The sequence below is a fragment of the Salvelinus alpinus genome, chromosome 31, assembly GCF_045679555.1.
Source record: "Salvelinus alpinus chromosome 31, SLU_Salpinus.1, whole genome shotgun sequence".
Taxonomy (NCBI): Eukaryota; Metazoa; Chordata; class Actinopteri; order Salmoniformes; family Salmonidae; genus Salvelinus; species Salvelinus alpinus.
Genome location: NC_092116.1, coordinates 36,264,099 through 36,285,264, shown reverse-complemented (window position 1 = coordinate 36,285,264; position 21,166 = coordinate 36,264,099). Strand labels below are relative to the sequence as shown.

At 46.0% G+C, this 21,166-nt stretch overlaps 1 protein-coding gene across 2 annotated transcripts in view; it reads left to right on the top strand.

Annotated features, from left to right (window-relative positions):
* Positions 1 to 1,301: 1,301 nt before the first annotated feature.
* ttc29 (tetratricopeptide repeat domain 29) overlaps positions 1,302 to 21,166 on the top strand; it is a 26,398-nt gene continuing 6,533 nt past the window's right edge. For both annotated transcript variants that reach the window (XR_011672071.1, XM_071378021.1), the window contains exons 1-8: positions 1,302 to 1,607; positions 7,808 to 7,891; positions 10,599 to 10,658; positions 12,381 to 12,544; positions 14,339 to 14,524; positions 15,059 to 15,271; positions 15,497 to 15,567; positions 18,786 to 18,892. Coding sequence is in view for 1 of the 2 variants with exons in the window: in XM_071378021.1 (XP_071234122.1) it covers positions 1,504 to 1,607; positions 7,808 to 7,891; positions 10,599 to 10,658; positions 12,381 to 12,544; positions 14,339 to 14,524; positions 15,059 to 15,271; positions 15,497 to 15,567; positions 18,786 to 18,892 (989 nt within the window). In the remaining variant the exon portion in view is untranslated. The remainder of the gene's footprint in view (positions 1,608 to 7,807; positions 7,892 to 10,598; positions 10,659 to 12,380; positions 12,545 to 14,338; positions 14,525 to 15,058; positions 15,272 to 15,496; positions 15,568 to 18,785; positions 18,893 to 21,166) is intronic.

Below are 21,166 nucleotides of genomic sequence, written 5' to 3'. Positions count from 1 at the left end.
GAACAGCAACAAATTAGATTTATTTTAGGAAAGTAACCAAAGCAGTCTGATATCACTGCTAATTAAAAGCTAACAGTCTAACATATCACACCACTTCAATGGTGATCTCATGTCTTTGAGCTAGCAGCTGTTCCACTATATAGGTTTCATTAGAGGAACCGCATCGGTTTCATTGTTTCTTTTAGTTCCACCAGTATGTGTGTGTGTGTGTGTGTGTGTGTGTGTGTGTGTGTGTGTGTGTGTGTGTGTGTGTGTGTGTGTGTGTGTGTGTGTGTGTGTGTGTGTGTGTGTGTGTGTGTGTGTGTGTGTGTGTGTGTGTGTGTGTGTGTGTTGTCCTTATTAGTTTTACCAGACTTAGTATGGCTAATCATAAGCAGCATGTTTCCTATAGCAGACCAGACCTCAACACCCCAAACCCACCGGTGGAACCTACTCTCTGGTCGCAGTTCCCAGTCACACAGTTATAAAACAAAACCACTTCATCTGTATAGCATTGAGTTGTGAATTAAAAAAATGTTTCTCTTCATCTAGTGATTGTTAATATCATAAACTAGCTGTGTCTTAGACTGGCGCCTTATGATTTTCTGTAAAAAGGGGTTAGTTCTGAGATGTTCTGAGAGTCTAAGTGTATCCCAAATGGCAGCCTAATCCGTTTGGACCTATGGGGCCCTGGTCCAAAGTAGTGAGCTAGATAGGGGAAAACAGACAGCCACTCACCCATCAGACAACAAGTCACAGAAGTCAAGTTTACTGGTCCAAACACTGGAAAAAGGCTATATTAAAAAAACACGAGTTGATTAAATTGGTTTCCAATTACATCCTGCTTTTGTTGTTTAAATTAATTAATTAAAATCTTGCTATTTTATTTGAAAGCACATTTATGTCTATTGTAACATCTATTTGAAGAAATTGCCAAATATTTATAGAATGTGCAGCTAAATTAATACATGTAAATTTAATTTGACCACACACACACACAGAGAGACACACAATGAGTGAGAGAGAGAAAACGAGAAAGAAAGAGTGTGAGAAAGAGGCAGACAGAGACAGACACACACACAGTTCCCCCAAAATAGAGTAGGCTTTTGTTACATTTGGCAGCCTGTAATAAACATACTCCCCTCTCCTTCCCATGTCCCATGGGTCAACGTTTTTTAAGTGATTCGTCTTTCTATGTGATTTACAAAAAAAAAAGAAAATTACGAAGAGAAGGGGAGGCAGTTCAACAGTATTGGAACATGGCCAAAAGTGTAGAACTTTCCTTGCGTTCCCGGAAGTGTTGCTATAGCGACTGCCTCGGTTGGATAAACGCACAGAGAAAAAGCAGGTTTGATCATGGAAGTTTTCTAACTTTTTTGAAAAGTGTCCTAAACTACTTTTACAACATCGTTGACAGCTTAGGTTTCAATTTCCGAATTATAATGCAAAAACGGTATGATTTCAAAATAGAACATTGACTTGATAAATCCACGTTTTCATACTTTGGCAAATTAACTGGAGAGGATGAGTGCAGAATTCGCACCGCGGCAAAAAGTGACCTTCCTACCAAACATCAACAAAGTGGACAAACGCTCACCTGCCCAAGAGCAGACCAGTCCATGGTCCAGGTGGGTCGATATAAGAATGAAACCTTTCATTTATGTATTTATTTGTGTCGTGTTTCTACCCTCAAATACACAAGTAGGCCTAACTATAATAAAACATATATAATAAGTTTGATGCTTGCTGTAATCGATAAAGCCTATTTAGAGAAGATCTAGCGGCCAGCTGCCTAAGCTATAATCGATATCAGAAACTGGGTGCTTCGAGCCCTGAATGCTGATTAGCTGACAGTCATGGTATATCAGACCATATACCACGGGTATGACAAAACATGTATTTTTACTGGTCTAATTACGTTGGTAACCAGTTTATAATCGCAATAAAGCACCTCCGGGGTTTCTGATTCATGGCCAATATACCACGGCTGGGGGCTGTGTCCAGAAATAAGAACAGCCCTTAGCCGTGGTACAGTCTATTGGCCATATACCACACTAGTGACCACTAGAAGGTACGCACACACATTTAGGCGCAACATGGGTGGTCTAACTTGGCTACATCTACTCCATTCACAGATGCTAACTGCTTCAGCGCCTATTGACCGTAGTATATTCTGATGGAGGAGTTGTGTTGAGTCCCAACGCTTCCAGTAAACATTAACACGGATCAGATGCTAACTGCTTTAGCGCCTATTGACCGTAGTATATTCTGATGGAGGAGTTGTGTTGAGAGTCCCAACGCTTGCAGTAAACATTAACACGGATCAGATGCTAACTGCTTCAGCGCCTATTGACCGTAGTATATTCTGATGGAGGAGTTGTGTTGAGAGTCCCAACGCTTGCAGTAAACATTAACACGGATCAGATGCTAACTGCTTCAGCGCCTATTGACCGTAGTATATTCTGATGGAGGAGTTGTGTTGAGAGTCCCAACGCTTGCAGTAAACATTAACACGGATCAGATGCTAACTGCTTTAGCGCCTATTGACCGTAGTATATTCTGATGGAGGAGTTGTGTTGAGAGTCCCAACGCTTCCAGTAAACATTAACACGGATCAGATGCTAACTGCTTCAGCGCCTATTGACCGTAGTATATTCTGATGGAGGAGTTGTGTTGAGAGTCCCAACGCTTGCAGTAAACATTAACACGGATCAGATGCTAACTGCTTCAGCGCCTATTGACCGTAGTATATTCTGATGGAGGAGTTGTGTTGAGAGTCCCAACGCTTCCAGTAAACATTAACACGGATCAGATGCTAACTGCTTCAGCGCCTATTGACCGTAGTATATTCTGATGGAGGAGTTGTGTTGAGAGTCCCAACGCTTCCAGTAAACATTAACACGGATCAGATGCTAACTGCTTCAGCGCCTATTGACCGTAGTATATTCTGATGGAGGAGTTGTGTTGAGAGTCCCAACGCTTCCAGTAAACATTAACACGGATCAGATGCTAACTGCTTCAGCGCCTATTGACCGTAGTATATTCTGATGGAGGAGTTGTGTTGAGAGTCCCAACGCTTCCAGTAAACATTAACACGGATCAGATGCTAACTGCTTCAGCGCCTATTGACCGTAGTATATTCTGATGGAGGAGTTGTGTTGAGAGTCCCAACGCTTGCAGTAAACATTAACACGGATCAGATGCTAACTGCTTTAGCGCCTATTGACCGTAGTATATTCTGATGGAGGAGTTGTGTTGAGAGTCCCAACGCTTGCAGTAAACATTAACACGGATCAGATGCTAACTGCTTCAGCGCCTATTGACCGTAGTATATTCTGATGGAGGAGTTGTGTTGAGAGTCCCAACGCTTCCAGTAAACATTAACACGGATCAGATGCTAACTGCTTCAGCGCCTATTGACCGTAGTATATTCTGATGGAGGAGTTGTGTTGAGAGTCCCAACGCTTCCAGTAAACATTAACACGGATCAGATGCTAACTGCTTCAGCGCCTATTGACCGTAGTATATTCTGATGGAGGAGTTGTGTTGAGAGTCCCAACGCTTGCAGTAAACATTAACACGGATCAGATGCTAACTGCTTCAGCGCCTATTGACCGTAGTATATTCTGATGGAGGAGTTGTGTTGAGAGTCCCAACGCTTCCAGTAAACATTAACACGGATCAGATGCTAACTGCTTCAGCGCCTATTGACCGTAGTATATTCTGATGGAGGAGTTGTGTTGAGAGTCCCAACGCTTCCAGTAAACATTAACACGGATCAGATGCTAACTGCTTCAGCGCCTATTGACCGTAGTATATTCTGATGGAGGAGTTGTGTTGAGAGTCCCAACGCTTCCAGTAAACATTAACACGGATCAGATGCTAACTGCTTCAGCGCCTATTGACCGTAGTATATTCTGATGGAGGAGTTGTGTTGAGAGTCCCAACGCTTGCAGTAAACATTAACACGGATCAGATGCTAACTGCTTTAGCGCCTATTGACCGTAGTATATTCTGATGGAGGAGTTGTGTTGAGAGTCCCAACGCTTGCAGTAAACATTAACACGGATCAGATGCTAACTGCTTTAGCGCCTATTGACCGTAGTATATTCTGATGGAGGAGTTGTGTTGAGAGTCCCAACGCTTGCAGTAAACATTAACACGGATCAGATGCTAACTGCTTTAGCGCCTATTGACCGTAGTATATTCTGATGGAGGAGTTGTGTTGAGAGTCCCAACGCTTCCAGTAAACATTAACACGGATCAGATGTGGTACTGTTTTGGAAACATAAAGAACATATCAGCGAGAAATACATTTTAAATGACCACACACCTTTATAGGGTTACGGTTCCCACACAGCCATATCTTTATGTTACAGTACTTGTTTATGGAAAACAAAGGCAACCACCTGTGCTAATTAGCTATCAAGCGAAAAGTCGTTTTTTTGTCGGATGGAGGCTGTATGGATCTGTGCAAAACTTCTACAGTAGATGTATGTTTGTAAACGTTACAACACCGCGTGGGGGATTGTAGTTCACATGAGCCAGAACATCTCTGAAAACTGTAGGGAGAAGGAAGAAGTCCGCCTAGAATTTGAGAGCAAACCTACATCCACATTAGACGGGTTAGGAGACAACACCACGAGAGAGAAAAAACGATACACACGCTTCAATGGGACAGAAGTGTGTCGTGAATCCGGATGGCCAGATAGATAGCAACAATGACAAGAAGCTGCCATGATTCTGGATGGCCAGATAGCTAGCAACAATGACAAAAAGCTGCCATGATTCTGGATGGCCAGATAGCTAGCAACAATGACAAGAAGCTGCCATGATTCTGGATGGCCAGATAGATAGCAACAATGACAAAAAGCTGCCATGATTCTGGATGGCCAGATAGCTAGCAACAATGACAAGAAGCTGCCATGATTCTGGATGGCCAGATAGCTAGCAACAATGACAAAAAGCTGCCATGATTCTGGATGGCCAGATAGCTAGCAACAATGACAAAAAGCTGCCATGATTCTGGATGGCCAGATAGCTAGCAACAATGACAAGAAGCTGACATGATTCTGGATGGCCAGATAGCTAGCAACAATGACAAGAAGCTGCCATGATTCTGGATGGTCAGATAGCTAGCAACAATGACAATAAGCTGCCATGATTCTGGATGGTCAGATAGCTAGCAACAATGACAAGAAGCTGACATGATTCTGGATGGCCAGATAGCTAGCAACAATGACAAGAAGCTGCCATGATTCTGGATGGTCAGATAGCTAGCAACAATGACAAGAAGCTGCCATGATTCTGGATGGTCAGATAGCTAGCAACAATGACAAGAAGCTGCCATGATTCTGGATGGTCAGATAGCTAGCAACAATGACAAAAAGCTGCCATGATTCTGGATGGCCAGATAGCTAGCAACAATGACAAGAAGCTGCCATGATTCTGGATGGCCAGATAGCTAGCAACAATGACAAGAAGCTGCCATGATTCTGGATGGTCAGATAGCTAGCAACAATGACAAGAAGCTGCCATGATTCTGGATGGCCAGATAGCTGGCAACAATGACAAGAAGCTGCCATGTGGAGAATCGTAGGTGGTTCGTTTCAGCTAGTTGTCTCCTACGGAGGGGACTGTGGATCTCTCTCTCTCTGGCCTTTAGTACGTTTGTACATTAGTCAGTCACATGCGATATCTCAGAGAGCACTGGCCCAACCAATAGCCATAGAGAAATCCACCTTGTCATAGAGATCCGGTGTTTACAACATTACACTGATTGGCCCAAGGGGATGAGCTATGGTCATTAACTGAAATGTGTTAGTCACACGCAATATCCCAATTGGCCCAAGGGGGGGAGGGGGCTGCATCATTCGTGGGGGAGGACATGTTTAATTTTGCCTTGTTTTATCTTCTTGATACTGAGTCTTGTTTTGAGGGGTTTTGACTGATATCACGTCTATGCTAATATGGCTCAAATTCGCAAGCTTGCCAACAAGTGTAATGATGTATTAGCTAGCCAACAAGTGTAATGATGTATTAACTAGCCAACAAGTGTAATGATGTATTAGCTAGCCAACAAGTGTAATGATGTATTAGCTAGCCAACAAGTGTAATGATGTATTAGCTAGCCAACTGTAATGATGTATTAGCTAGCCAACAAGTGTAATGATGTATTAGCTAGCCAACAAGTGTAATGATGTATTAGCTAGCCAACAAGTGTAATGATGTATTAGCTAGCCAACAAGTGTAATGATGTATTAGCTAGCCAACTGTAATGATGTATTAGCTAGCCAACAAGTGTAATGATGTATTAGCTAGCCAACAAGTGTAATGATGTATTAGCTAGCCAACAAGTGTAATGATGTATTAGCTAGCCAACAAGTGTAATGATGTATTAGCTAGCCAACTGTAATGATGTATTAGCTAGCCAACAAGTGTAATGATGTATTAGCTAGCCAACAAGTGTAATGATGTATTAGCCAGCCAACAAGTGTAATGATGTATTAGCTAGCCAACTGTAATGATGTATTAGCTAGCCAACAAGTGTAATGATGTATTAGCTAGCCAACAAGTGTAACGCTGTATTAGCTAGCCAACAAGTGTAATGATGTATTAGCTAGCCAACAAGTGTAACGCTGTATTAGCTAGCCAACAAGTCTAATGATGTATTAGCTAGCCAACAAGTCTAATGATGTATTAGCTAGCCAACAAGTGTAACGCTGTATTAGCTAGCCAACAACAGTAACAATTTATCTGAGAGACAAGTGCTTATGTGTGCAAATGTATTTATGTTTTTAATAAACATTGAATATTAATATAGTCTGTTTTTCCCCATAGTTGTGCACATGTCGGTTTGAAAGTAGTTAGTTGATATTACAGACATTATCCGTCTATAATACAGTAGTTAGTTGATATCAGACATTACCCGTCTATAATACAGTAGTTAGTTGATATTACAGACATTACCCGTCTATAATACAGTAGTTAGTTGATATTACAGACATTACCCGTCTATAATACAGTAGTTAGTTGATATTACAGACATTACCCGTCTATAATACAGTAGTTAGTTGATATTACAGACATTATCCGTCTATAATACAGTAGTTAGTTGATAACAGACATTATCCGTCTATAATACAGTAGTTAGTTGATATTACAGACATTATCCGTCTATAATACAGTAGTTAGTTGATAACAGACATTATCCGTCTATAATACAGTAGTTAGTTGATAACAGACATTATCGGTCTATAATACAGTAGTTAGTTGATAACAGACATTATCGGTCTATAATACAGTAGTTAGTTGATAACAGACATTATCGGTCTATAATACAGTAGTTAGTTGATAACAGACATTATCCGTCTATAATACAGTAGTTAGTTGATAACAGACATTATCCGTCTATAATACAGTAGTTAGTTGATAACAGACATTATCGGTCTATAATACAGTAGTTAGTTGATATCAGACATTACCTGTCTATAATACAGTAGTTAGTTGATAACAGACATTACCCGTCTATAATACAGTAGTTAGTTGATAACAGACATTATCGGTCTATAATACAGTAGTTAGTTGATAACAGACATTATCGGTCTATAATACAGTAGTTAGTTGATATTACAGACATTACCCATCTATAATACAGTAGTTAGTTGATAACAGACATTACCTGTCTATAATACAGTAGTTAGTTGATAACAGACATTATCGGTCTATAATACAGTAGTTTATTGATATCAGACATTATCCATCTATAATAAAGTAGTTTATTGATATTACAGACATTACACTGACCAAGGCCTACACATGTTTTTAGGATGCAGAGAAAGGGGAAAGAAACTGAAACAGCTCAGCCTGCAAGAAGCCAGACACCAACTGTTTCCAAGGATGAAATCTCCCTGTAAGTCAATTCATTTGCCTTTAATCAGTTGAATCGTCCTGTAGGTCAATTAATTTGCCTATAATCAGTTGAATCGCTCTGTAAGTTGATTCATTTGCATTTAATCATTTGAATCGCCCTGTAAGTCAATTCATTTGCCTATAATCAGTTGAATCGCCCTATAAGTCAATTCATTTGTTTATTATGTGTCTAGGTCTATTTATGCACTTCGCTGCTCAGCTCAATTCAGTGCAGTTCACATGTTCACCAGTAGAGGTCACTACAAACCACCCAATGCTAGGTGACCTGCAGTGCAATGCTGGGTGATTGTCTACTTCACTTCAAAGCCCTGTTCCCCTGTCTGTCCATGAATGCCGCCAGCTAAAGGTCGTGATGGGGAAACAAAGCTTCCTGAAGCATTGAGGCTTTTCAGCCAATTGTGTCAAAAAATAGGTTAATTTCTCTGAGCGTCATTATCCGATGCAGTGCACATTAGTGACATCTGCTGGTCAGCGATAAATAGCAACGTGTGATTAGTAGATTTTTCCCGAATGCTGATATTATCAAAACTCCGAAGCGCAGCGGTAAACTGTTTGTTTTAGTAGCCTATAGTCTGTTGGATTGCCAGGTTAGTAGCCTATAGTCTGTTGGATTGCCAGGTTAGTAGCCTATAATCAGTTGGATTGCCAGGTTAGTAGCCTATAGTCAGTTAGATTGCCAGGTTAGTAGCCTATAGTCTGTTGGATTGCCAGGTTAGTAGCCTATAGTCAGTTGGATTGCCAGGTTAGTAGCCTATAGTCTGTTGGATTGCCAGGTTAGTAGCCTATAGTCTGTTGGATTGCCAAGTTAGTAGCCTATAATCAGTTGGATTGCCAGGTTAGTAGCCTATAGTCTGTTGGATTGCCAGGTTAGTAGCCTATAGTCTGTTGGATTGCCAAATTAGTAGCCTATAATCAGTTGGATTGCCAGGTTAGTAGCCTATAATCAGTTGGATTGCCAGGTTAGTAGCCTATAGTCAGTTGGATTGCCAGGTTAGTAGCCTATAATCAGTTGGATTGCCAGGTTAGTAGCCTATAATCAGTTGGATTGCCAGGTTAGTAGCCTATAATCAGTTGGATTGCCAGGTTAGTAGCCTATAGTCTGTTGGATTGCCAGGTTAGTAGCCTATAATCAGTTGGATTGCCAGGTTAGTAGCCTATAGTCTGTTGGATTGCCAGGTTAGTAGCCTATAGTCTGTTGGATTGCCAGGTTAGTAGCCTATAGTCAGTTGGATTGCCAGGTTAGTAGCCAATAATCAGTTGGATTGCCAGGTTAGTAGCCAATAATCAGTTGGATTGCCAGGTTAGTAGCCAATAATCAGTTGGATTGCCAGGTTAGTAGCCTATAATCAGTTGGATTGCCAGGTTAGTAGCCTATAGTCAGTTGGATTGCCAGGTTAGTAGCCTATAGTCTGTTGGATTGCCAGGTTAGTAGCCTATAATCAGTTGGATTGCCAGGTTAGTAGCCAATAATCAGTTGGATTGCCAGGTTAGTAGCCTATAGTCTGTTGGATTGCCAGGTTAGTAGCCTATAATCAGTTGGATTGCCAGGTTAGTAGCCTATAGTCTGTTGGATTGCCAGGTTAGTAGCCAATAATCAGTTGGATTGCCAGGTTAGTAGCCTATAGTCAGTTGGATTGCCAGGTTAGTAGCCTATAGTCAGTTGGATTGCCAGGTTAGTAGCCTATAGTCAGTTGGATTGCCAGGTTAGTAGCCTATAATCAGTTGGATTGCCAGGTTAGTAGCCTATAGTCAGTTGGATTGCCAGGTTAGTAGCCTATAGTCAGTTGGATTGCCAGGTTAGTAGCCTATAGTCAGTTGGATTGCCAGGTTAGTAGCCTATAGTCTGTTGGATTGCCAGGTTAGTAGCCTATAGTCAGTTGGAATACCAACCAGGATCACATCATGCTTCCCTTTGAAGCCTTCAACTAGGATGCTTAAGACTGAAGCGTATACTATACTAAATTTAACAAATAATTTGAACAAAACAGTGCAGAAAGTCTGGTTTTCACATAAAACTATTTTCCAAAGAGTATACCTTCAACAAGTTTCTTCCTCACGCCTCTGAAAGTACCAAAGTTGCCCACTCTACCTGTCACGTTCCTGACCTGTTTTCCTTGTTTTTGTATGTGTTTAGTTGGTCAGGGCGTGAGTTGGGGTGGGCATTCTATGTTATGTGTTTCTATGTTTAGGTTATTTGTCTATTGGCCTGATATGGTTCTCAATCAGGGACAGGTGTTTGACGTTTCCTCTGATTGAGAACCATATTAAGGTAGGCTGTTCTGACTGTTTGTTTGTGGGTGATTGTTCCTGTGTCTGTGTTTGTTGCCACACGGGACTGTATCGTTTGTGCTAGTCTTACCTGTTCGTGCGTTCTTATGTTCAGGTCGGTCTACGTCGTTTGTTATTTTGTAAGTTATCCAAGTGTTCATCGTGTTTCGTCTTTCTTTAATAAATCTTCATGTATTCTTTAACCACTGCGTTTTGGTCCGATCCATACTCCTTCTTCTCATCCGAGGAGGAGGAAGAAATAGACGAACGTTACACTACCTGCTAAAATGTGTGGGAAATCCTAACTAGATGAATAAGTACGGTATCCAGTACAGGTGGGTGTTTGTAGGCAGTAACAGGAAGTTGTTCTTTAATGTTTTGTACTCTTAGTTCAGGTTTTACATCCTCTCTGTTGTCAGGTTCCGTAACAGCGTGAGGCAAAACGCCTGTGTAGAGATGCTGCGTGGAGGCTTCCATAGGTCAGAAACACGTACACCCTTCATAACTAATTAAACAGACGTACACGCTTCATAACTAATTAAACAGACGTACACCCTTCATAACTAATTAAACAGACGTACGCCCTTCATAACTAATTAAACAGACGTACATGCTTTTGTACACCCTTCACAACTAATTAAACAGACGTACACGCTTTTGTACACGCTTCATAACTAATTAAACAGACGTACACCCTTCATAACTAATTAAACAGACGTACACCCTTCATAACTAATTAAACAGACGTACGCCCTTCATAACTAATTAAACAGACGTACGCCCTTCATAACTAATTAAACAGACGTACGCCCTTCATAACTAATTAAACAGACGTACGCCCTTCATAACTAATTAAACAGACGTACGCCCTTCATAACTAATTAAACAGACGTACACACTTCATAACTAATTAAACAGACGTACTCACTTCATAACTAATTAAACAGACGTACACCCTTCATAACTAATTAAACAGATGTACACCCTTCATAACTAATTAAACAGACGTACACCCTTCATAACTAATTAAACAGACGTACACCCTTCATAACTAATTAAACAGACGTACACCCTTCATAACTAATTAAACAGACGTACACCCTTCATAACTAATTAAACAGACGTACTCACTTCATAACTAATTAAACAGACGTACACCCTTCATAACTAATTAAACAGACGTACACCCTTCATAACTAATTAAACAGACGTACACCCTTCATAACTAATTAAACAGACGTACACACTTCATAACTAATTAAACAGACGTACACCCTTCATAACTAATTAAACAGACGTACACCCTTCATAACTTATTAAACAGACGTACACCCTTCATAACTAATTAAACAGACGTACACCCTTCATAACTAATTAAACAGACGTACGCCCTTCATAACTAATTAAACAGACGTACGCCCTTCATAACTAATTAAACAGACGTACGCCCTTCATAACTAATTAAACAGACGTACGCCCTTCATAACTAATTAAACTGACGTACGCCCTTCATAACAAATTAAACAGACGTACGCCCTTCATAACTAATTAAACAGACGTACACCCTTCATAACTAATTAAACAGACGTACACCCTTCATAACTAACTAAACAGACGTACTCACTTCATAACTAATTAAACAGACGTACTCACTTCATAACTAATTAAACAGACGTACACCCTTCATAACTAATTAAACATATATATATTTCACTCTTGATCTAACACTGTCCAGTGCTAACTGAACTAGATTAGAAATAATTGAGTTATTAAATTTGGCCAAACTGTCTCCCCCCTCTCACCCCCCCTCTCATCTCTCCCCTCTCTCATCCCTCCCCCTTTCTGCTTCAGCCAATGCTCATATTGATAGAATTAGCTTGGAATGAATGAATGAATGATAGGCAAACTTTCGTCCTCTCTCTCTCTCTCTCTCTCCCTCTCTCCCTCTCTCCCTCTCTACCTCTCTCTCTCTCTCTCTCTCATCCCTCTCTCTCTCTCTCCCTCTCTACCTCTCTCTCTCTCATCCCCCTCTCTCTCTCTCTCTCTCTCTCTCTCTCTCTCTCTCCCTCTCTCTCTCTCCCTCTCTCCCTCTCTACCTCTCTCTCTCTCATCCCCCTCTCTCTCTCTCCCTCTCTACCTCTCTCTCTCTCATCCCCCTCTCTCTCTATCCCTCTCTCTGCCTCTCTCTTCCTCTTCTCCAGGTCGTTCTCTGAGCTGTTCTCGCTGCTGCAGCGCTGGAAGGAGATCAGGTTAGCAGCAGGTCCTGGATCAGCTATCTGGCAGCATAAATCACTGGAGGAGCAGCCAGCCAAACTGCACACACTACGACACTACCTGACCAGGGCTGAGACAGCTCTCAGAGCAGGTACACACTACCTGACCAGGACTGAGACAGCTCTCAGAGCAGGTAGACACTACGACACTACCTGACCAGGACTGAGACAGCTCTCAGAGCAGGTAGACACTACCTGACCAGGACTGAGACAGCTCTCAGAGCAGGTAGACACTACGACACTACCTGACCAGGGCTGAGACAGCTCTCAGAGCAGGTACACACTACGACACTACCTGACCAGGACTGAGACAGCTCTCAGAGCAGGTACACACTACCTGACCAGGGATGAGACAGCTCTCAGAGCAGGTAGACACTACGACACTACCTGACCAGGACTGAGACAGCTCTCAGAGCAGGTACACACTACCTGACCAGGGATGAGACAGCTCTCAGAGCAGGTAGACACTACGACACTACCTGACCAGGACTGAGACAGCTCTCAGAGCAGGTACACACTACGACACTACCTGACCAGGACTGAGACAGCTCTCAGAGCAGGTACACACTACCTGACCAGGACTGAGACAGCTCTCAGAGCAGGTAGACACTACCTGACCAGGGCTGAGACAGCTCTCAGAGCAGGTAGACACTACGACACTACCTGACCAGGACTGAGACAGCTCTCAGAGCAGGTAGACACTACGACACTACCTGACCAGGACTGAGACGGCTCTCAGAGCAGGTAGACACTACCTGACCAGGACTGAGACAGCTCTCAGAGCAGGTAGACACTACGACACTACCTGACCAGGACTGAGACAGCTCTCAGAGCAGGTAGACACTACCTGACCAGGACTGAGACAGCTCTCAGAGCAGGTAGACACTACGACACTACCTGACCAGGACTGAGACAGCTCTCAGAGCAGGTAGACACTACGACACTACCTGACCAGGACTGAGACGGCTCTCAGAGCAGGTAGACACTACCTGACCAGGACTGAGACAGCTCTCAGAGCAGGTAGACACTACGACACTACCTGACCAGGACTGAGACGGCTCTCAGAGCAGGTAGACACTACCTGACCAGGACTGAGACAGCTCTCAGAGCAGGTACACACTACGACACTACCTGACCAGGACTGAGACAGCTCTCAGAGCAGGTAGACACTACCTGACCAGGACTGAGACAGCTCTCAGAGCAGGTAGACACTACCTGACCAGGACTGAGACGGCTCTCAGAGCAGGTAGACACTACGACACTACCTGACCAGGACTGAGACAGCTCTCAGAGCAGGTAGACACTACGACACTACCTGACCAGGACTGAGACAGCTCTCAGAGCAGGTAGACACTACCTGACCAGGACTGAGACAGCTCTCAGAGCAGGTAGACACTACTACACTACCTGACCAGGACTGAGACAGCTCTCAGAGCAGGTAGACACTACCTGACCAGGACTGAGACAGCTCTCAGAGCAGGTAGACACTACCTGACCAGGACTGAGACAGCCCTCAGAGCAAGTAGACACTACTACACTACCTGACCAGGACTGAGACAGCCCTCAGAGCAAGTAGACACTACGACACTACCTGACCAGGACTGAGACAGCCCTCAGAGCAAGTAGACACAGGCACGGACACCGCTTAAATTTAAGCAGAGGAACATTACGTTACAGACATTCTTATCCAGAGAGACTTACAAGAACAATTCGGGTTAAGTGCCTTGCTCAAGGGCACATTGACAGATTTGTCACCTAGTCGTCTTAGGGGGTTCGAACCAGCGACCTTTTTGGTTCGTGGCCCAACGCTGTTAACCTCTAGGCTACCTGGTGCAGATTGAACCGTAAGTCATCGTTCAGACTAAACGTGTGCGTATCTCTGCCAGGTGCGTGGAGTGCTGTGTACGACCGGCAGGTGTCTTTGGCCCAGTACTTCAGCGAGCCAGAGGACAGGTGGTTGTCCTGTCACTTCTACCAGACCAGCCTGAGCTCGGCCCGCAGGGTCAAGATAGATGGAGGGAGGAAGGAGGCTGAGGCTCTAGCTAACATGGGACGAGTCTACATGGAGCAAGGTGGGTCAACACACACACACACACAACAAGATAATATATACACACACACATGGAACATGATAATATACACACACATGCAGGGTGTAGATACTGTAGATGGAGGACGGTCACTGAGATGTGTATATTGAGATGTGTCTCATCTCCCTCTCTCTCTCTCTCTCCCCCCTTCCCCCCTCTCTCTCTCCCCCCCTTCTCTCTCTCTCCCTCTCCCCCCTCTCTCGCTCTCTCTCTCTCTCCCCCTCTCCCCCTCTCTCCCCCCTCTCCCTCTCCCCCCCTCTCTCTCTCCCTCTCCCCCCCTCTCCCTCTCCCCCCCTCTCCCCCCCTCTCTCTCTCTCTCCCTCCCCCCCTCCCTCTCTCTCCTTCTCTCCCTCCCTCTCCCCCCCTCTCTCTCTCTCCCCCCCTCTCTCTCCACCCCCCTCTCCCTCCTCTCTCTCTCTCCCTCTCCCTCTCTCTCTCTCTCCCCTCTCTCTCCCTATCCCCCCTCTCTCTCCCCCCCTCTCTCTCTCCCCCTTTCCCCCCTCTCTCTCCCTCTAGGTCAGTTGGACAGTGCCAGGGAACAGTATGAGTGCTTCTACCAGCTGACAGCAGGGCGGGCATGGAGCAGTGAGGGGGGCAGGTCTCTCCACTGCCAGGCCTGTGAGAGTCTCTGGAGGGTGTACACCCAGCTGGCAGACAGACCACTACAGGATAACGACTACAGAGCTGCTATAGACACGCTGAGCAAGGCCTTCCAGATGGCCAAGGAAGGTGAGGGAGACCAGTGTGTGGCTTTACATATACAACTGACACAATGTTCTCATTCAATCAATACATTCCTGTCTGTCTGTCTGTCTGTCTGTCTGTCTGTCTGTCTGTCTGTCTGTCTGTCTGTCTGTCTGTCTGTCTGTCTGTCTGTCTGTCTGTCTGTCTGTCTGTCTGTCTGTCTGTCTGTCTGTCTGTCTGTCTGTCTGTCTGTCTGTCTGTCTCCTCTAGCTGGAGACCATAGAATCGAGGGGGAGGCGGCCTACCGTGTGGGTCTGGCCTATCAGTGTGTCGGCGACCAGGTACCTCTAAATCAGTGTTTCCCAACTCCAGTCCTCCAATAACCCCGGCAGCACAACTCTAGTACTGGAGGACTGGAGTTGGGCTGTTGAGGACTGGAGGACTGGAGGACTGGAGTTGGGCTGTTGGGGGGACTGGAGTTGGTCTGTTGGGAGGACTGGAGTTAGGCTGTTGGGAGGACTGGAGTTGGGCTGTTGGGAGGACTGGAGTTGGGCTGTTGGGAGGACTGGAGGACTGGAGTTGGTCTGCTGGGAGGACTGGAGTTGGTCTGTTGGGAGGACTGGAGTTGGGCTGTTGGGAGGACTGGAGTTGGGCTGTTGGGAGGACTGGAGTTGGGCTGTTGGGAGGACTGGAGTTGGGCTGTTGGGAGGACTGGAGTTGGTCTGCTGGGAGGACTGGAGTTGGTCTGTTGGGAGGACTGGAGTTGGGCTGTTGGGAGGACTGGAGTTGGGCTGTTGGGAGGACTGGAGTTGGGCTGTTGGGAGGACTGGAGTTGGGCTGTTGGGAGGACTGGAGGACTGGAGTTGGTCTGTTGGGAGGACTGGAGTTGGGCTGTTGGGAGGACTGGAGTTGGGCTGTTGGGGGTACTGGAGTTGGGCTGTTGGGGGGACTGGAGTTGGGCTGTTGGGGGGACTGGAGGACTGGAGGACTGGAGTTGGGCTGTTGGGGGGACTGGAGGACTGGAGTTGGGCTGTTGGGGGGTACTGGAGGACTGGAGTTGGGCTGTTGGGGGGACTGGAGGACTGGAGTTGGGCTGTTGGGAGGACTGGAGTTGGGCTGTTGGGGGTACTGGAGTTGGGCTGTTGGGGGGACTGGAGTTGGGCTGTTGGGGGTACTGGAGTTGGGCTGTTGGGGGGACTGGAGTTGGGCTGTTGGGAGGACTGGAGGACTGGAGTTGGGCTGTTGGGGGGACTGGAGGACTGGAGTTGGGCTGTTGGGGGGTACTGGAGGACTGGAGTTGGGCTGTTGGGGGGACTGGAGGACTGGAGTTGGGCTGTTGGGAGGACTGGAGTTGGGCTGTTGGGGGTACTGGAGTTGGGCTGTTGGGGGGACTGGAGGACTGGAGTTGGGCTGTTGGGAGGACTGGAGTTGGGCTGTTGGGGGTACTGGAGTTGGGCTGTTGGGGGGACTGGAGGACTGGAGTTGGTCCGTTGGGGGACTGGAGGACTGGAGTTGTGCTGTTGGGGGGACTGGAGTTGGGCTGTTGGGAGGACTGGAGTTGGGCTGTTGGGGGGACTGGAGGACTGGAGTTGGTCTGTTGGGGACTGGATGACTGGAGTTGGGCTGTTGGGGGGACTGGAGTTGGGTTGTTGGGAGGACTGGAGTTGGGCTGTTGGGAGGACTGGAGTTGGGCTGTTGGGGGGACTGGAGTTGGTCTGTTGGGGGGACTGGAGGACTGGAGTTGGTCTGCTGGGAGGACTGGAGTTGGTCTGTTGGGGGACTGGAGGACTGGAGTTGGGCTGTTGGGGGGACTGGAGGACTGGAGTTGGGCTGTTGGGAGGACTGGAGGACTGGAGTTGGTCTGCTGGGAGGACTGGAGTTGGTCTGTTGGGGGACTGGAGGACTGGAGTTGGGCTGTTGGGGGGACTGGAGGACTGGAGTTGGGCTGTTGGGGGGACTGGAGTTGGGTCTGTTGGGGGGACTGGAGGACTGGAGTTGGTCTGCTGGGAGGACTGGAGTTGGTCTGTTGGGAGGACTGGAGGACTGGAGTTGGGCTGTTGGGGGGACTGGAGGACTGGAGTTGGGCTGTTGGGGGGACTGGAGTTGGGTTGTTGGGGGGACTGGAGTTGGGCTGTTGGTGAGGACTGGAGGACTGGAGTTGGGCTGTTGGGGGGACTGGAGGACTGGAGTTGGGCTGTTGGGAGGACTGGAGGACTGGAGTTGGGCTGTTGGGGGGACTGGAGGACTGGAGTTGGGCTGCTGGGAGGACTGGAGTTGGGCTGTTGGGGGGACTGGAGGACTGGAGTTGGGCTGTTGGGAGGACTGGAGGACTGGAGTTGGGCTGTTGGGGGGACTGGAGGACTGGAGTTGGGCTGTTGGGGGGACTGGAGGACTGGAGTTGGGCTGTTGGGGGGACTGGAGGACTGGAGTTGGGCTGTTGGGGGGACTGGAGTTGGGCTGTTGGGGGGACTGGAGGACTGGAGTTGGGCTGTTGGGGGAACTGGAGGACTGGAGTTGGGCTGTTGGGGGGACTGGAGGACTGGAGTTGGGCTGTTGGGGGGACTGGAGGACTGGACTGTTGGGCTGTTTGGAGGACTGGAGTTGGGCTGTTGGGGGGACTGGAGTTGGGCTGTTGGGGGAACTGGAGGACTGGAGTTGGGCTGTTGGGGGTACTGGAGGACTGGAGTTGGGCTGTTGGGGGGACTGGAGTTGGGCTGTTGGGGGACTGGAGGACTGGAGTTGGGCTGTTGGGGGGACTGGAGTTGGGTTGTTGGGGGGACTGGAGGACTGGAGTTGGGCTGTTGGGGGGACTGGAGGACTGGAGTTGGGCTGTTGGGGGGACTGGGACTGGAGTTGGGCTGTTGGGGGGACTAGAGGACTGGAGTTGGGCTGTTGGGGGAACTGGAGGACTGGAGTTGGGCTGTTGGGGGAACTGGAGGACTGGAGTTGGGCTGTTGGGGGACTGGAGGACTGGAGTTGGGCTGTTGGGGGGACTGGAGTTGGGAAACACTGCTCTAAATGAATTAAGTGATTTTGTTTTGTTGCTTTGTTTTTTAATCATTAGATGTTAGTTTTTACTATTACCAGGAGGACCACTTTGGAGTGTTTTAATTATAAGTGCTCTCCTCTGGGATCTCTCCTCTGGGATCTCTCCTCTGGGATCTATTCTCTGGGATCTGTCCTCTGGAATCTCTCCTCTGGAATCTCTCCTCTGGGATCTGTCCTCTGGGATCTCTCCTCTGGGATCTCTCCTCTGGGATCTGTCCTCTGGGATCTCTCCTCTGGGATCTATCCTCTGGGATCTATCCTCTGGGATCTCTCCTCTGGGATCTATCCTCTGGGATCTCTCCTCTGGGATCTATTATCTGGGATCTCTCCTCTGGGATCTATTCTCTGGGATCTATTCTCTGGGATCTATCCTCTGGGATCTATCCTCTGGGATCTATTCTCTGGGATCTGTTCTCTGGGATTTGTACTCTGGGATCTATCCTCTGGGATCTATTCTCTGGGATCAAATGTACATCTGGTGTATTATTTTCCCAAATTGTAATAATTTCAGGTGACAGCCAAGCGCTTCCTGAACATGTACATGGAGATGTCTACAGCCCTGGGGGACGCAGGAGGACTGGGGAAGGCCTATAAAGCCGTAGCCAAGTCCCTTGAGAGGTAGACTACTAGTGCTGAGACATTAACCACATTCAATTACTTGAATTACGTTTAGCTCTGGGGGTTTTTGTTTTGTTAGCCCAACCCGCCGTTTCTCTAGAGAGAAATTACATCGTTCAGGAGAGAAATGAAGTCCAGAACTATGTGAGACGCTGGGCTGAAGGGAGTTGTAGTTTTCATTAAGCAAAGATTCAACCTAGTTCTGCGCAGAAATGTGGTAATTAACTACAATGACCATAATCCATTACGGCAGTTTTTTTTTTTGGGGGGGGGGCCTCAGACAGATCAGAGAGGAAGATGCGAAGTGAGAGGTTTCACTCTCTCCAAAATCTTTCCAAAATCAGCCCAATGCGTTACTGTGGGCTTATTTTGGACTCCCATTGTTAGGGGGGAGACATGAGTATCTTGTCATTATATACAGATCTCTGGAGGGATCCACTTTTACCCCTGTTATGTTAGATACACACAGACTAGATATACCATATAACAACAAGAGAGAGGGATCCACTTTTACCCCTGTTATGTTAGATACACACAGACTAGATATACCATATAACAACAAGAGAGAGGGATCCACTTTTACCCTGTTATGTTAGATACACACAGACCAGATATACCATATAACAACAAGAGAGAGGGATCCACTTTTACCCTGTTATGTTAGATACACACAGACCAGATATACCATATAACAACAAGAGAAGGGATCCACTTTTACCCTGTTATGTTAGATACACACAGACCAGATATACCATATAACAGACATGTGATTACTACAGACAGGTGATTACCACAGACAGGTGATAACCACAGACAGGTGATTACTACAGACAGGTGATTACTACAGACAGGTGATTACTACAGACAGGTGATTACTACAGACAGATTATTACTACAGACAGGTGATTACTAAAGACAGGTGATTACTACAGACAGGTGATAACCACAGACAGGTGATTACCACAGACAGGTGATTACTACAGACAGGTGATTACCACAGACAGGTGATTACTACAGACAGGTGATTACCACAGACAGGTGATTACTACAGACAGGTGATTACTACAGACAGGTGATTACCACAGACAGGTGATTACTAAAGACAGGTGATTACTACAGACAGGTGATAACCACAGACAGGTGATTACCACAGACAGGTGATTACTACAGACAGGTGATTACCACAGACAGGTGATTACTACAGACAGGTGATTACCACAGACAGGTGATTACTACAGACAGGTGATTACTACAGACAGGTAATTACTATAGACAGGTGATTACTACAGACAGGTGATTACTACAGACAGGTGATTACTACAGACAGGTGATTACCACAGACAGGTGATTACTACAGACAGGTGATTACTACAGACAGGTGATAACCACAGACAGGTGATAACCACAGACAGGTGATTACTAAAGACAGGTGATTACTACAGACAGGTGATAACCACAGACAGGTGATTACCACAGACAGGTGATTACTACAGACAGGTGATTACCACAGACAGGTGATTACTACAGACAGGTGATAACCACAGACAGGTGATTACCACAGACAGGTGATTACTACAGACAGGTGATTACCACAGACAGGTGATTACTACAGACAGGTGATAACCACAGACAGGTGATTACTAAAGACAGGTGATTACTACAGACAGGTGATAACCACAGACAGGTGATTACCACAGACAGGTGATAACCACAGACAGGTGATAACTACTGACAGGTGATTACTACAGACAGGTGATAACCACAGACAGGTGATTACTACAGACAGGTGATTACCACAGACAGGTGATAACCACAGACAGGTGATTACCACAGACAGGTGATTACTACAGACAGGTGATTACCACAGACAGGTGATTACTACAGACAGGTGATTACCACAGACAGGTGATTACTACAGACAGGTGATAACCACAGACAGGTGATTACCACAGACAGGTGATTACTACAGACAGGTGATTACCACAGACAGGTGATTACTACAGACAGGTGATAACCACAGACAGGTGATTACCACAGACAGGTGATTACTACAGACAGGTGATAACCACAGACATGTGATTACTACAGACAGGTGATTACTACAGACAGGTGATTACTACAGACAGGTGATTACTACAGACAGGTGATTACCACAGACAGGTGATTACTACAGACAGGTGATTACTACAGACAGGTGATTACTACAGACAGGTGATTACTACAGACAGGTGATTACCACATACAGGTGATTACTACAGACAGGTGATTACTACA